The 15,680-nt window shown below is 55.4% G+C and overlaps 1 protein-coding gene and 1 long non-coding RNA gene across 5 annotated transcripts in view; one reads left to right on the top strand and one right to left on the bottom strand.

Moving 5' to 3' along the window:
* SMG6 (SMG6 nonsense mediated mRNA decay factor) overlaps positions 1–15,680 on the bottom strand; it is an 87,677-nt gene that overhangs the window by 12,689 nt on the left and 59,308 nt on the right. For all 4 annotated transcript variants that reach the window (XM_079955400.1, XM_079955401.1, XM_079955402.1 and 1 more), the window contains exon 14: positions 1,304–1,480. In XM_079955400.1, the coding sequence (XP_079811526.1) occupies positions 1,304–1,480 (177 nt within the window). The remainder of the gene's footprint in view (positions 1–1,303; positions 1,481–15,680) is intronic.
* Positions 1,488–15,055, top strand: LOC307204360. The gene is made up of 2 exons (XR_013833636.1): positions 1,488–2,437; positions 2,470–15,055. It is a non-coding gene; the product is annotated as an uncharacterized lncRNA (long non-coding RNA).

Genomic DNA, 15,680 nt, shown 5'->3' with positions numbered 1-15,680 from the left:
AATCTGTCTGATCCTCTTTTTAAACCTATCCATGTTGGTGGCCATCCCTGCCTCCAGTGGGAGGGAGTTCCATAGTTCAACTCAGCACTGCGTGAAGGACTCTCTTTTATCCATCCTCAATTTCCCAACGTTCAGCTTCAACACATATCCTTGAGTTCTCACGTTATGAGTGACTTTTCTTTATCTGCTTTCTCTATGCCATGCATGACTTTTATAAACTTCTATTGTGTTGCCTCTCACTCGCCTTTTCTCTAAAGTAATCCTCAAAGCTGCAACCTTCCTTCACGGGGGAGTCTCTCAATTCCCTCAATTATTTGGGCTGCCCTTTTCTGATCTTTCTCCCTGCTCTAAAATATCCTCTTTCAGGTGAGGCGACCAGAACGGTCCTCCTCTGCGGATTTTATCTGTAAGCCGCCTTGTGTCCCGGTCAGGGAAAAAGGAGGGGTATAAATAAACAAATCTGTCCCATCCTCTTTTAAAGCCATCTAGGCTGGTGGCTGCTTCCTGTGGGAGCGAGTTCCGCAGTTTAACTCTGTGGAAAACGAAGGAGGACTTTCTTCTGCCTCCCACCCGCTTCCCGTTCTCTGACCTCCTGCGAGATCCTCCTCAAGGCAAGCGCAGCCTTGCAGAGCAGCTGGCAGGGATGCTGAACGAACACCAAGCGCTCACACACTCTCACACACGGAGGGCCTGCAGAGAACCCCGGGCTACAGGAACAAGCCGGGGCAGAAAAACAAGAGGAGAAATTCCTTAATCACATCAGGATGTGTGTGTGTGAAAGAGAGAGCGCGAGAGTCAAAGGGAGGGCAGGGAAGAGGAGGCGGGGGGGGGGGGAGAGAGAAGAGCCAGCACCAAGCCCCTCTCTTCCTGTACGTGGGCTGCTGTTCGGCGCTGCTTCTCACCCCCCCTCCACCGTCCCAATAAACTCGATCCTGAGCCTGAACCCTCACCCTGCTCTGCCTCCCACCCCCCCAACCCTTTCCTGCTGGGCCTGAGCTGCACGTTATTAAAGCTGTGCCCCCCACCCTGAAAGGAATCGTTATTTGGAAAGCGCATCTGGAACTCATCGCTGTTGCCAGAGAGAGAGACAGAGAGAGACAGAGAAATAAAGGCTGCTGGCAGGAAGGGGCACATATGAGTGCAGCGGCGGCAGCAGCAGGACCCCCCCCCAAAGGCTGGTCTTCCTCCTCCTCCTCCTGGCCAGCTATAAATAGCGGGGAGCGCGGCCAGCCCAGGCCCCGCTGGGGCAATTGCTCCTGCTGTTGCCTGCGCTGATCTCTCCCCCCCCCCCGCCCTCCGGTACCTGATCTTCCAGTTGTTTTCCCTCTTGGCTGGCTGCTTCCTTTCCCATGGCGTCTGGGACGGGGGCCACTGACACATACTTTCCACCCTTGAATGCCAGCAATGGCTCTTCTTGGCCACAGAGGGCTTCCAGGAAATACTTCAGCACAGTGACCCGCTTGCAGTCCGCCGCAATGACCTACGGAGGAGCCAGGATGAGAGAGATGGAGGGGGTGGGGACACACAACAAGATACAGAGGTCAGAGGGCATTGTCTGGGCAGGGGGGACGGGACAGGGCGCAGGCACGTAGCAGAGCCAGAGGGAGACCCGGGTTTGAGTCCTGCTGGCAACACGGCAGCAACCAACCTCTCCGACACTAAACAGGCTGCTGGGCCGTTGGCCAGGAGAGGAGAGGGCATCTGTGGCTAAGGAGAGAAGCAGTGGGGCATAGTGGTTAGTGTGCTGAGCGAAGGCCTGGGATCAAATTCCTGCTCAGCCAGGAAGCTCACCAGCCGACTTCGCCCTGGTCACTTGTCTCTCAGGCTCACACTCTACAGGGTTGTTGTGGAGATTGAAGGGAGAGAGGGAGAAGGTGCACACCATTGTGGGCTCCTTGGAGGAACAGCGGGATATCCTGTTCTCCAGATCCTCAGAGCTTCGAGTTGGAGATGCCAAACCTCCGATGGAGGGGGCGGCTCTTGTGGCATTATGAGAACATGATCCGAGAAACTTCTCTGCCCGCTGCGACTACTCACGACAGCAAACGGACTTCCGAGCTGGACTCAGCTCTGGGACCTTCCCTTTTATGCACCTGTATTTAAACCATCGTATCTCTCTTTATCAATTTCTATATCAATCTCTAAACCTGGCAAACCTTTGAAGCAGTTGAAACAATAAAAGAGTTCAATACAATAACAGGTGGGAATGTAGATACAGAAAAGGGGAGCATTTTAGGGTGCTCCAGCATGAGGGCCTGTTCCAGCCACATGTTGGATCCGCCCAGGAAAGAGGCTTTCCAGGTTTGGCAGGGCAAGCTGCCAAGGTGCCCCACTCCTGCAACCCGTAGGAGAGCCTCCGATGGGCACCAGGTTGGCCAAGGCTGGCCAAAACTGTGCCACCCTTTCCCTCCTTGCGGGTTTCCCTTTGGGCATCTAGGTGGCCACTGTGAGGAAAGGATGAGGGGCCAGATGGGCCACTGGCCTGATCCAGGAGGCTCTTGGACCAGACCAGCACCCTGCTTTCCACAGTGGCCAAGAAGACACCCAAAGCAGGGTTCGAAAGGGACACCCCTTTCCTGCTGCAGCTGCCCAGTGAATGGTGTTCAAGAGGGTAGACCGGGTGCCAGCAACCTTTTTCAGCCCTGGGCCGGTCCACCGTCCCTCAGACCATGTGGGGGGCCGGACTATATATATATTTATTTTTTTGGGGGGGAATGAACGAATTCCTGTGCCCCACATATAACCCAGAGATGCATTTTAAATAAAAGGACACATTCTACTCATGTAAAAACACGCTGATTCCAGGACTGTCCACGGGCCGGATTGAGAAGGCGATTGGTCCACATCCGGCCCACGGGCCTTAGGTTGCCTACCCCTGGGGTAGACTGTGCCTGGATGTGGAAGCTCCATGTGCCCATCAAGATCAGCAGCCCCTGCCAGCCCTCTCCTCCTCCTCGGATATGTCCACTCCTCCCAAAGCCTCTTACGCCAGCAGCCATCACTGTCCCATGTTCCAAGCCAGTGACGCACCCGGGTGAAGAAATCCTTCCTTCTTCCACCAGCCTGGGAGGGCTGTGATCCTTGACAGGCTCGGCTCTGATGGACAGGGCTTCCGAGAGAGAGCCTGTAGGGCGGTCGAGCCAACATCCCTCATTGCTGAGGGAAGTGAGAGGAGGGAACCTGGGCTGGGGAGGGAGAGAAGGGAGGGCAGGCACCCCAGCATTGCTGGTGCAGACTCCTGCTCCTCCATGCCCATTTCAGAGGCACAAAAAAGCAAGGTGGTGTTTTTCTTTTTTTTGGGGGGGGTGCCCTCCTTCCTGCTGCCCTCCTTCACTTCAGGGAATTGGTGCTTCTGCTGTGGCCAGGTCCCCCCAGAAGGGATTTCAAGGTGAAAATGTAGACCCACCCACCCCACATGGCAAGTGCCCATGCTGGCTGACTGCAATGCCTGCCAGACAAAGGAGTCACAGAACTGTAAAACTGGAAAGTACCCCCAAAGGTCATCCAGTTCAACCCCCTGCCATGTAGGAGTCACAGGAGCCTCAAGAGTCTGAGAAAAAAATGAGATGGGAAGCCGCAGGATGGAAGACGGCTGCCGGACAGCTGTTCCCCCTGTGTCCTCAGCTCCTCCCATCTTGTCCCGTTCTGCGCTGCATCCTTCACTGAGCTACAGACCTTTCCGTGAAAGTAAAGGAAGATTCTAGTCCTCATGGCTCTCAATAAAAGGCTGAAACAGGAACCTAGGAAGTGGCCTTATACCCAGTCAAACCAATGGTTCATTTAACACAATAGTGTCTACACTGACTGGCAGCAGCTCTCCAGGGTTTCAGGCAGGAGTCTCTCCCAGTCTAGGAAATAAAACAACTATTTGACTTTTAGAAGACGCGTGAAGGCAGTCCTGTACAGGGAGGTTTTAAATGTTTGATGTTTTATTGTGTTTTTAATATTTTGTTGGGAGCTGCCCAGAGTGGCTGGGACAACCTAGTCTGATGGGTGGCATATGAACAATAAAGTTATTATTATTATGACCTGGAGATGCCTTTGGGGGTTGAACCTGGAGCCTGCTGCCTGCAAGACAGACGCTGTACGGCCCTCCCCTGCCTGCAGAGAAGATGGTGAGCCCTTTGGGCACAGATGTCCTTGACCGTGGGCACCGGAGGCCTGGCCTGCGAGAGGGGATGCCTGCTGGCCAGGAGAAGGATCAAGGGGGAAGAAGCGTGCCCCACAAGCAGCACTAGCAGAGAGGCCCCCAGCACTCTCTGGGCCAAGAGGGAGGCGGTGAGGGGCACTGGCCTGGCCCAGGTGGCTCCCTGTGGAGGCTGACTCAGAGCTGCCTGGGCTGGTGGGGAAAGGCAGCTCTGCTCTGCCCGGGAGAGAGGAAGTGCTTGCACTTCCCCTGCCCCCTCCAGCTGCCAGCTTCCTCTCTGCCACAGGGTAATCGGAGTCCCCTGGCGCATGGGCCATCAGCTGCCTCACCCCGCCGTGACCTCCCTGGCCTGACATTGCCCCCCACCCGGCAGGAAGCAGGGAACAGGCTGCAATGGGGAGGGGGGAGGAGCTGCTCTCCCCCCAACAAGCGTGGGTCTACCGGTGGGGGCAGAGAGTGAGCAAGAGGGGGTGTCTGTGGGACGCAGCTGAGGCGGGGAGGCCTCGGACGTGCCACAACTGGCCAGCAACCCACCTGGCCTGCCTTAAAGGGTTGGGGTATGGGAGCACCCTCTGAGCATCCAAGTCTGGGCACGGGCCTTGCATGAAGGAGATGCCAGCGTCAATCCCCAACGGCATCTGTCAGCAGGGAAAAAAACCCACTCCTGTCTGAAAAGCCGCCCTGTGAAAGGGAGCCTAGAAACAGAGCTCAAAGGGAACCGTGTGGGGTGCTCAGGATGGAACTGGTGCTGCCAAGGTCCTCTGAGAGTCCACTCCCCTTCTGGATCACTCTGGGTTTTGGGCAGGGACTGCGGCCCACCAATTCTGGCGCTGGCCCTTTGTGGCTCATGGCTTCTCCCCCTCCGTCCTTGCGAGCTGAAGCCCAGCTCCTAAAGTTTCGATCCTGCAACTGGAAATGTTTCCCCTGCCCCACCCAGCGGACCTGACAGGAGACGGGTCTGGATGGGGGACAGAGGGCAGAGTGCTGACTGGAGATGCTGGCAGGCCTGAGCCCCTGGCAAGACAGCGTGGCTCGCCCTGGCCTACCTTGTGGTGCGGCTGTGAGGGTGCGAAGGACGATAATGCACTCTTTGGCACCAGGTGCGTCATAAATCCCGCGACCGGGTTTGTGGGACGTACGAACATGAGAAGAGGCTGCTGGATCACGCCAGTGGGGGCCCCTCTAGTGCAGCGTCCTCTTCCCAGAGTGATCACCCAGGTGCCTCTTGTGGGAATAACCTCCGTTCAAGGGGTTTCTCTGGGTCCAGGGAAGCGTTGGGGTGTTGCTGCAGAGAGAAGGCGGTGCTGGGAGAATCTGTGCATGGGGGGAAAGAGGTGGCAGGATCCGGCCAAGACTTGGGGCTTTGTGCCACACACCCCAGAGGCACAAACTTCCCCTGCAGCTCACGTTCCCTGGACCACCTCGAAAGGAGGCTTGTTTTACTGATCGCCTCCCCTCTGTTAATTCCTGACACCTTTTGGCTGGCTTTCACAGTTTGTCTGAAGCGCTTGGGAGTGAGAGAGCCAGCACAGGGTTGACACCAGCCTTGACTGGGAAAGGTCAACCTCGCCAGCCCCTTGGCAGCAAAGCTCGGCAGCTGCAGCACAGGACCCGGTGGGGGCAGGAGATGAGGTGGGGCCCTTCAGAAGGCCCAAAAGCTCTCCTGGCAAGGAGCTGGTGAAAGTGGCTGCCAGAGCCTCCCTTCCTCCTTTGCTGGCAGAGGCTCCTCGGAGCACTTAACAGGTGATTAAAACATCAGGACAGGAGAGACCCTGAGCCAAGCGCTCCACTTGGCCACATTTGCACACCAGGGGAAACTGGAGGCAGCCCCATCTCTTTGCTGCCCTGACCATGCAGCTGCCCCTGTGGTTCCCAAAGTGGGTGGTGTCACCCCCTGGGGCAGTGCAGTTTCCTGGCAAGGGGGCAGCAGAAGGGCACTGGAGGTGCAAAGGACTGTCGGACTGGGAAAGCTGGTTTTACTGCATCAATTTCACCCGTTTTGTTGAATTAAGTTAAATAGTTCCAACCGGATTTTGAATAAATGTGCAACCAATTGTTCCTGTTATGAATTTCATTGTGTTCGGGAAGACCACTATGCTGAATAATGCTTTTTATAGGGTAGGGGGCTCTGGGTAGGAGTTTGTGGAAACAAGGGGGTGGGGGCCTGAAAAGGTTTGGGAACCACTGAGCAACGGGCCTATTTGCCGCCCACTCCTGGCTGGAGGTCTGGCCCCTGAGGTCATGGCAGGCCATCGGGGCTCTGCAGCAGGAGTGGTGCAGGGGCTGGCAACCTGGCCACCCTGAGCTGCAGGGCTGGGCTGAATCCCACCTGCAGGAGGAGAACCAGGCAGCTGCTCTGTCCCTGGGGGAGGAGAACGTGGGTGCAAGCCTGGCAAAAGAGGTGGGCAGGATGATCTGGGAAGCAGGAGAGTGGCTTCATCCCCACTGGCGCTCTGGCTCGCCCACTTCCAGGGCATGTCCCTGCCAGAGAGGGCACCAGAAGGTGCAGGCTCAGCAGAAGGGGTGGAGGTGTGGCATTTGGGGGCAGCGTTCCGCTGAGCTACCAACAAGTCATCAAAATGCTGTTCTGCAAAAAAAGGCTGAATCCTCTGCAACCGTTTTCGAGTCACGCAAACAAAGCAGCGCTTGCACAATATGCAATGGTGGGGGAAGGCCAAAGAGCCACTGCAGGCAAGCACACGCTCCCCAGCCCAGCCACAAAAGCCTCGCTGTTTTCCACGACTGTGGTGGCTGCTGCCCACATGCTGTCAAACCTCCTTGGCAGACTCAAACAAACCCAAGCTTCTAATTCTGCTGCTGCCAAAACCTGAAACAGATGCAGAATCCTGCAGTGGCAGGAAGTGCTTGCGGCAGCCATGGAGCAGCACCCACCTAAGAAGAAAGAGCCTGCTGGATCAGGCCAGTGGCCCATCTAGTCCAGCATCCTGTTCTCGCAGGGGCTGACCAGATGCCTGGGAGAAACCTGCAAGCAGGATTCGAACACAGGAGCCTTCTCCCCTCCTGCCTGCTGTTTTCAGCAACTGGCATTCAGAAGCATCGCTGCCTCTGGCTGTGCAGAGCTGAGCCCTGGGGGCTACTAGCCTCCTCCAGGAATGTGTCTACTCCTCTCTGAAAGCCATTCAAGTTGGTGGCCATCTTTGCCTCCTGAGGGAGCGAGTTCCGCAGTTTAACTGTGCACTGCGTGAAGAAGGACTTTCTTCTATCTGTCCCAAATCTTGCAACTATGGATAACCTCGGCAGAACAGGAAGAGTCAAGGGTGACCTGGGGAGGCTTTACAAGGGCAGAGAGAGAGAGAGACTGAGGGAGCTTTCACTTCCTGTCCGGACACCACAAAAGCGCCTCCCTGCTGCTTCAGCCTTGGGCGAGCGGCAGGTCTTAATCTGGGCGCTTGCTCTGCCTCCCTCCTATTCACAGGCGCTGGGACGTGTCTTTTTCAAGGGCTGAATGCCTTCCGAAGGTGGCCGGGGCCTGTCCTGGGGCCTGGATCCATCCTTTCCGCGCCTGTTCTTCCTCCTCCCTGGTTCCTCCTCCGGAGGAGAGGGTCGAAGGGGAGGAAGCCCCCGTCCTTCCCCTCCCTCCCCTCCACGCCCTCAACATGATCTAGCTCTTGGCGGAACCGCTGGCCAGACATTACCAGTGCTGGTGGAGCAGGAGCAGGAGCGTTCCAAGGAGTTGCTGCAGGGACCCAGAGAGGAGGAGGCGGGGGCACCAGGAGGGTGGGGGGAGCAGGCCAGAGAAACGGGGAGAGGCTCAGCTCTGGGAGTTCAAGGCAGGGTTGATGGGCTCTCTCGCTGGCTCTCTGGCTCGAGAGGGACATCCCACATTTCAGGGAGCTGCGACTCCGCAATCCATCTCAAATCTGCAGAGAGCCCAGCTGGGCAGGCACCTCTCCACGTCCTCTTCCCCCCGCCCTGCACCTTCAACAACAAATCTCAAGCCTTGATCGGAGTTAGCTCAGCGTTTCCGAGCCTCTGACAGGAGATGGGAGGTGGGGATGGGCCACAGCTGGCCAGCTGCAAACCTGGGCGTAGTTTGTTCCGCTGCCCGTGGGCCAGGCAAGACCTCTCTCTTTCTCTCTCTTTCCAGATGAGGCTTCTCCTACCGGCTGCCTCCCCAGGCAGGTCCTCCTGCCAGCAAAGAGCAGGAAAGATTTTCCAGCCCATTGTCTTATCCGCCCCAAGATGCACATTTCTCCCCACTCACTGCTGCCAGCTGCGTCTCTTCCCCAGGCACAGGGCGTCCTGGAAAGAGAGATACTTGCCATGAAGGAGGACCGGGGTGTGTGTGTGTTCTGCAACCCTGCTTCTTCTGCATGTCACCCCACAACAGGGCACCCCAGATGAAGGGGTGGGGAGGCAGCAATGCTACCAAATGCCAACTGCTGGAAACTACAGGAGCGGAAAGGGCTCTGCCTGTGGGTTTTCCATTCAGGCATCTGGTTGGCCATTGTGAGAGCAGGATGTTGGACTAGGTAGGCCACTGGCAAGGTCCAGAGAGCGACCAGCGAACCAGGCTCAAGCCCCATCTTGGAGGGACTATTGTGGGGCAGATCTGTGGAGCCAGAAGGAGCCAAGCGTGCCACCCTGGCCCTGAGAGAAAGGTGCCCCCAAGCATCCCCGGCAGACGTCCTTTGAGGAGGGAACTGTGGCTCAGGGGTAAGGCACCCTCCTCTCCTCCCACCCCAACGAAGAGGGACTCTACCTCCATGTAGAAGGGTGTGAAAAAGGGAGCCTTTGCCAGGAGGAAGAAGAGGCGCTCACTCCTGGCTTGACAGCTCATTCATTACACCAGGGAGAACCAGCAGCAGCAGCAGCAGCAGCAGTGCCATAGAGCAAGTCCCTGCACGAAGCCCAGGGAAGAAAGTGGGGTGGGGGGCTGTAAGGGTGCTGAAAATAAATAACAGAACCATAGAGTTGGAAGGGATCCCCAAGGGTCATCTAGTCCAGCCCCCTGCCATCACAGCTAAAGATTCACAGAATTGGAAGGGGGTTCCTGCAGGGGTTGGGGCTGCTCTGGGTTGCTTCTGCCCCTGGGGGAGAGAGACAGTTCCCCTGGATGTAGGAGGGAGCCTCCATCCCTCCCCAGGCCCAACCTGCAGATGCCACTGGAGGACTGAGCCTGGGACCTACTTCTGCATGCCAAGCAGGAGTACTCTGCGGCACTTTCCTGCACCCTACACCCCAATTCACCTTGAATCTTGGGGGAGAGGCATTACCAGAAACCATTTCCTTTTCCAGAAGCCACCCACAGGAAGGGAGGAATTTGGAGGACAAACCGGGTCACGGTCCTGGATGCTCTGGGTGGGCTCACGAGCATTGCCACAAATGGCGTTGGGAGTTCCCACTTTCTACAGCTCATGTTAATAATATTCTGGAGAGGGAGGGAGGTCAGGTGTTGGTGCAGAGCCTGCGGGGTCAGGTCAATGGCCCACCTGGTCCAGCATCCTTTTCTCATGGATGGCAGCCAACCAGATGCCCCAAAGGGAAACTCACAAGCAGGATCTGAGCCCAAGAGGCTCACTCTCTCCTCCTGAGGTTTCCAGCCACTGGCACTCAGAAGCATTGCTGCCTCTGACTGGGCAGTCAGAGCAGAGCCGCCACAGCGAGTGAATATCAACAGCCCTCTCCTCCTCCATGAATATCTCCAATCCTCTTTAAAGCCATTCAGACTGGTGGCTATGACTGTTTCTTGTGGGAGGGAGTTCCACAGTTTGTCTGTACCACGTGAAGCAGTCCTTTATGTGACCGGAGTTTGCTCAGAGGAAAGCTGAGGAGGTTTGGGCCCAGGGCCTGCAGTAAGCCCTGTCCCCCTCCTCCTCCTCCATGCTGACAGGGTTGTTCCCCCCAGCAAGAGGCCAGCCCTCATGGAGGTGCAGGCTTCTCCCTCTCTGCAGAGGGAAGCTCACACCTTCTGCCTGGAGGGCTGCCTCTCTCTCCCCCCAGTTGCCTCCTGGTGACCCTGCTCTTGACACCCCAGCAACCAGGTGCAAATATTTCCCCACCAAGCCAGAGGCTCTGCTTTTCTCCCCTCGGGAGGCTCCTTGATGTAGATCCAAGGGAGGTGAGGACATCAAAGGGACTGTGCAGGTTCCCTCAAGAGAATCAGAGGGGGACTCACGCCAGCTTTCAAATGCAAATTTGCTCCAATCTCAGTACTTTTTTAAAAAAGCAAACCCCAAACCAGCACCACCACCAACTTATAGATGCTGCTGGAGTCTAAAGGAAGCCAAGCTTGCCTGGAGACAAAGCTGTGCAAACTCTCAGGAGGGGTCATCCGAATGGCGGGTGTTGGGCACCTTCGCCCACCCTATGCAGACCTCGTCCAACTTGCCCATTGCACAACATAGCTTGCTGCCCCTGGATATATTGTCAATGCTGTAAGAGGGCGTATTATAAACGAATAGTAACATTTCATGTCCCCAGCCCAAGAGAATTCTCCCCTTCTGTGGCTTCCGTAAGAAGAGCTTGCTGGTTCAGGCCCATTGAGTCTGCCATCCTGTTCTCAGAGGATTATGAGGACTAGGAACTTGCCTCTTAAAAACAGCCCAAGAGGAGCCTGCTGGATCAAGCCAATGGCCCATCTTGTCCAGCATCCTGTTTTCACTGTGGACAACCAGATGCTCGTTATGGGAAACCTGCAAGCACGATTGGAGCACAAGGGCAACTCTCTGCTCCTGTGGTTTCCAGCAACTGGTATTCAGAATGGTTCTGCCACCCTCAGAGACATGGGGAACGCCAGCCTAGGAGAGGGGCTTTCTCTGCAGGACCCCCTAAATTCTGGAAGTCCCTCTCTGCAGAGATCTACCTAACCATTGGTGGCTGGACCTTCTGAGGGACTCAACTCTATGGGTGCAATTTAGATGCTGCTCTAATCTATTTCGCTTGTTCTTTAATTGTAACGGCTTCATAAACGTTTTGGTAATTGCATAATTATAGGGTTGAAACCTGCCCCGGGACCTTACGGTAAGAAATCCTATTAGCAAACAAATGTATTTGGATGGAGGTTAAGTGCTGCTGTTGAAAAGCCACCTCAGGCGACTCTGCAACCTGGAGGCTGCAGGCAGGGACTCTGCAGCAGGGGCAGCCAATGGGGCACCCTCCGGGACTACAACTCCCAACTCCATCCCTGCCCACTGGCCGTGCTGCCTGCCAGGGCTGGTTGCCCACTCTGGAGGCTGACAGTACAGTCATGCAGTGCACACCCCACTCCAAGGCACCTCCAGAGGTCTTCTGTCCAGCAGTGCCGGCACAAAGGGAGGCTCCTTCCTGGTCCTGAGCAAGGACTGAGAGAGGATGCAGAGGCCGGTGGTCGGGATGGGCAGAAGAGGGGAAGCCGGGATGTCCCACACACTGTCCAAAGTTGCCCAGGCAGTTGCTCTGGGCAGGAAGTTGGCCTTGCCTTGAGCCTCCAAAGAGGCCTGGCTTGCAAGCCCAAAAACCACCTGCTTCCTGCTGGAAGGACCAGGGAGGGGGTGGTCCTGATCCTTGTGCCCCCCTCCAAAAGCATAGGTGGGGTGCTTCATCCCTTCTGGAGAGAAGCTGCATCCCCAAAATTGAGCACATGCCCCCCACAATTGTGGCCACTCCATCAGCTCTCCTGGAGGTGGGGACACCTCTGGCTGTGCCTTCCCAGCTCGGCCCTCGGATCCTTGCCACGGAGCCACATATTTTTTTAATTTGATGTTAATTATCTCCTCGGAATTACCGTACGCAGCCTCTCTCTGGGGATCCGAGGCAATTAAGGGGAGATAAATTTCATTCCGCGGAGCGAGCTGTCAAGCGGATGAAGCAATTCCATTCCCCCATTTGAAGTAGGAGCTCTGGGTCATGCCTGGTTTATTTGAAACGGTGCCATCACCTCAAGCGGCTGATCTTATCTCGCGCCTCCCCCCCCCCCCACGGCAGGGGCACTGCCGCAAGTGATGACACCTGGCCGGCCGCCAGCTCCTCCCAAGATGCAGCTGACACAAGAGAGGGGCCGCTGGGTGCTCCGATCCAAAGGAGATTGGGGGGTGGGAGGAGCGCTGGGAAGGCTCAGGGCCTGAGTAAGAAAGAGTCTGCTGGATCAGGGCAGTGGCCCACTGAGCCCAGCCTCCTGTCCTCACAGGGGCCAGCCAGATATATGCCTGGGAATCTGTGAGCAGGACCAGAGCCCCAGAGCCCTCTTCCCTCCTGGGGTTCCCAGTGACTGGTTTTCTGAAGCATGGCTGCCTCCAACCATGGTGGCAAAGCCTAGGCACAATGGCCAGTAGCCATCAATAGCCCTCTTGTCCTCCATGAATTTGTCGAATGCCATCCCAGTTGGTGGCCATCCCTGCCTCCTGTGGCAGGGAGTTCCACAGATTAACCGTGCCCTGCTGCATGAGGAATCTCTTACTTCTATCTGTCCTGAATGTTCCAACTTTCCGCTCCTTGGATTTTCACAAGTTATGAGAAGAGCAAAACTTTCCCCTGCTACTTTCCTCATGCCGGGCATAATTCAATGCACTTCTGTCATGTCAGCTCTTGCCTTTTCTCTAAATTAAAAAGTTGACCTTTCCTCCCAGGGGAACCGCTACATCCCCTTGATAGTTTCAGGTGCTTTTTTCCTGAACCGTCTCCTTGGAGGTTTTTAAGCAGCGGGTGGATGGCCCTCTGTTTTGGATGCTTCAGCTGAGATTCCCTTCCAACTCTATGATTCTTTGATTCTGTGAGTGGCCAAGCAGACGACCCAACGGGAAGCCCAAGAGCCATCAGGACCAGAGCTTAAGAGAAGGGCTCTCCTGCTAGGGATTCCCCAGTAACAAGGATTCAGAGGAATGAGGCCTCTGGTGCTGGAGACAGTATGCAGACAGCACAAGAAGAGCCTGGCTGCTGGATCAGGCCAAAGAGGGCCCATCTAATCCACCATCGCCATGGCCAACGAGATTCCCCCATGGGAAGCCCGCAAGCAAGCAAGACCTGAGCGCAACAGCAGTCCCCACTTGGGTGTCCCAGAGGCATTTACATCATCTGGTGTTGGAGGGAGAAGAGAGCCCTTGGGGCTTGGGGCCACTGAGAGCCTTCCTCACCTCCATGAGTTTGCCTGGGGATCAGCCTTCTGTGAGGGATGCCTAAAGGCCTTTGGAAGGGAAGTCGATCCCTTGGCTTCTTTGCTCCCAGTCATAGGGAGGCCTACAAGGAGGGCGAGTGTCTGAGCAGCGCCTAATCCTCCTCCTCTCCACCTGCCCCTCACTGGTGCTCACTGCCCCTCCCCTTTCACCACTTCATCAAGCACTCTGGGATCCCCTAATGATCTTTCCAGAGGACCAACAGCCCCTGGAAGGGAGAGGGCAGAAAAGCTGCTGAGTCCAGCATCATTCTTGGCCAAGAGGCTTGCTGGGATCCAAGCTGGCAAGGTGAGCGAGCTTTCGTGGGGTGGGATGCCACACTTTGCTAGTCCTCAATGACATGCCCTCCTGCCAGATTAATGCCAGCTTGGGCACCCATATGTCCCCAGTTGCTTCTATTTAAAGACATCTGAGTTTGAAGTTTCAATCTGTATATACCTGCAGAGCCTCTCCACCTGCCTTGCGGAAAGCAGGACCAGAGCACCAGAGCCCTCTTCCCTTGGCTTCCTCTTTTTCTTGAAATCTTTCCATTCCAGCTGGCCATGACATAAATTCTGTAACTTTAAGGCACAGTGCCTGGTGCCTGCTTTTTCCCTCCTCCCTTCCGACAGCTTTTCCTTTCATGCTGTGACTTTTAAGATTGTAAGCCTGAGCGGAGGGACCATCTTATCACTGACATCTGCAAGGTTGCTCTGGTGGTTTCTATGAAGTAATGTGCATTTGTTGCCTGATTAACCAGGGGCGCCTTTTCAAAAGCGCATTATGGGGCTTTTGTTTTAGATTAAGCAACTGAACATCCCAGCCCTACAGATTTCCCTCTGTATGCTACTATGCTAATAGCAACCTGCCCTTACGTGGCCAAGACAGGAGCAGCCAAAGTGAAGAGGGAGGGGGGATGTCAGCAGGCTCAGACAGAACAAGTCTTGCAGAGGTACCAAAGCCAACAGAATTTCCTATAAGAGGCATCTGGTTGGCCACTGTGGGGACAGAATGCTGGCCTAGATGGGCTCCCTTTGGCCTGCTCCAGAAGCTAGACTCTTCTTTGGTTCTTAAGAAGTCAGCAGGTGAGGCTCTGGAGAGCCACCGCAAGGCTGGGATAGAAAGAGGAGCCCACAGCCTGCAAGGTGGGCAAACTGGAGGGGGATTCAGCCCCTCCTCTCCACCCCCCAATTCCTCACAGTGCAAGGGGGCTCTTCCTCGTGGGCGCATGCCTGGCTGGGTGCCCCCTGGCAGGCACCCAGCCTTGTGTCATCGCACCTGGGTGCAAGAAGCACTCTGTTGCCGCTGGGCCGTTTCCTCACCCCCTCCCCGTCGTCTTCCCGTCTTTCTACCTGCACAGCTGTTTCCTTCCTGGAGGCTGGAGCAGACCCCCCCCCCACCTCAGTGGGACGCAAGAGGCTTCTGTAGGTGCTTGGGAACAAGACGGAACAGAAATCGCTTCACACCTGGCTCCGAAATTACAGAACGCTGGCGCCCGGCCAATGCAAGCCTGGCAGAGCCCCAGCTCCAGCGGACATCAATTAGGAGGGGCCGACAGAGCCCCTGCTTCCCGCAAATCTGGGGCGCCCCAGAAAGGGAACCTTCGGCAGCCGCCCGAGACTTCCAGGTGGGAGCCTTTTCCCTCGGATTCCGCACCCGAGATTTATGGCTCAGTTCAGTCTGCCCCCCCCCCCCCCAATCCTAGCTCCTCTTTCCCCTCCAAGTCAGAGACGCTCCTGCGGGTTTTCTCCAGGGCTCGCCTCTCCTTTGTCTCAATGCAAGGCTGGCCTCAGAATTTAAAAATTTAATTTTCATAGAATCACAGAGTTGTCGAGTTGGAAAGTATTTCAAGGGACATCCAGGACCACCGCCTGCAATGCAGGAATCTCAGCTAAAACATCCATGATTTTGATGGAAATGATAAATATTACAAAACAAACGATTGTTTGTCATCCAGAATTAATATTGCTGAACACTGTCAAAAGAATTGACCTCGGCAGCTGAAACAGTCATTGCAACTCAACAGAAAACAGCCCAAAATCTTATATTTGGTACCCTCTGGAACAAAGCTGGAATGGAGAAAATTAGGCACACTTTGAGTTTTTGAGAAAGGCTAGAACCTCTAGATGCTTTGAATATGGTTTGAAATTCCATTGTTACATATACAAAGGAAGTATCACTTTCAAGACAACTCTTGGTCCAAGCCTGGCAAATCTAGAAGATCAGACAAAACGGATATTCTTTACTTGGGACTGTGTAATTTTCACCCATGTGCAACTTTACTCATTCAAAGTGCCTGTTTCATAGTTTTGTTTTTCATTTTTTCATCTTTACCCGTTGTTGTAACTGTTCTCTGTCTTATATACATTATATAAATAAATTAAAGCTTTACAAAAAAAATAAGGTTCCACTTGCCACAAGTCGCCCCTTGCTGAGTGCACAAG

This window comes from Podarcis cretensis, assembly GCF_951804945.1.
Source record: "Podarcis cretensis genome assembly, chromosome: 15".
In the NCBI taxonomy this organism is placed as follows: Eukaryota; Metazoa; Chordata; class Lepidosauria; order Squamata; family Lacertidae; genus Podarcis; species Podarcis cretensis.
This window is presented reverse-complemented; position numbering and strand designations above follow the sequence as displayed.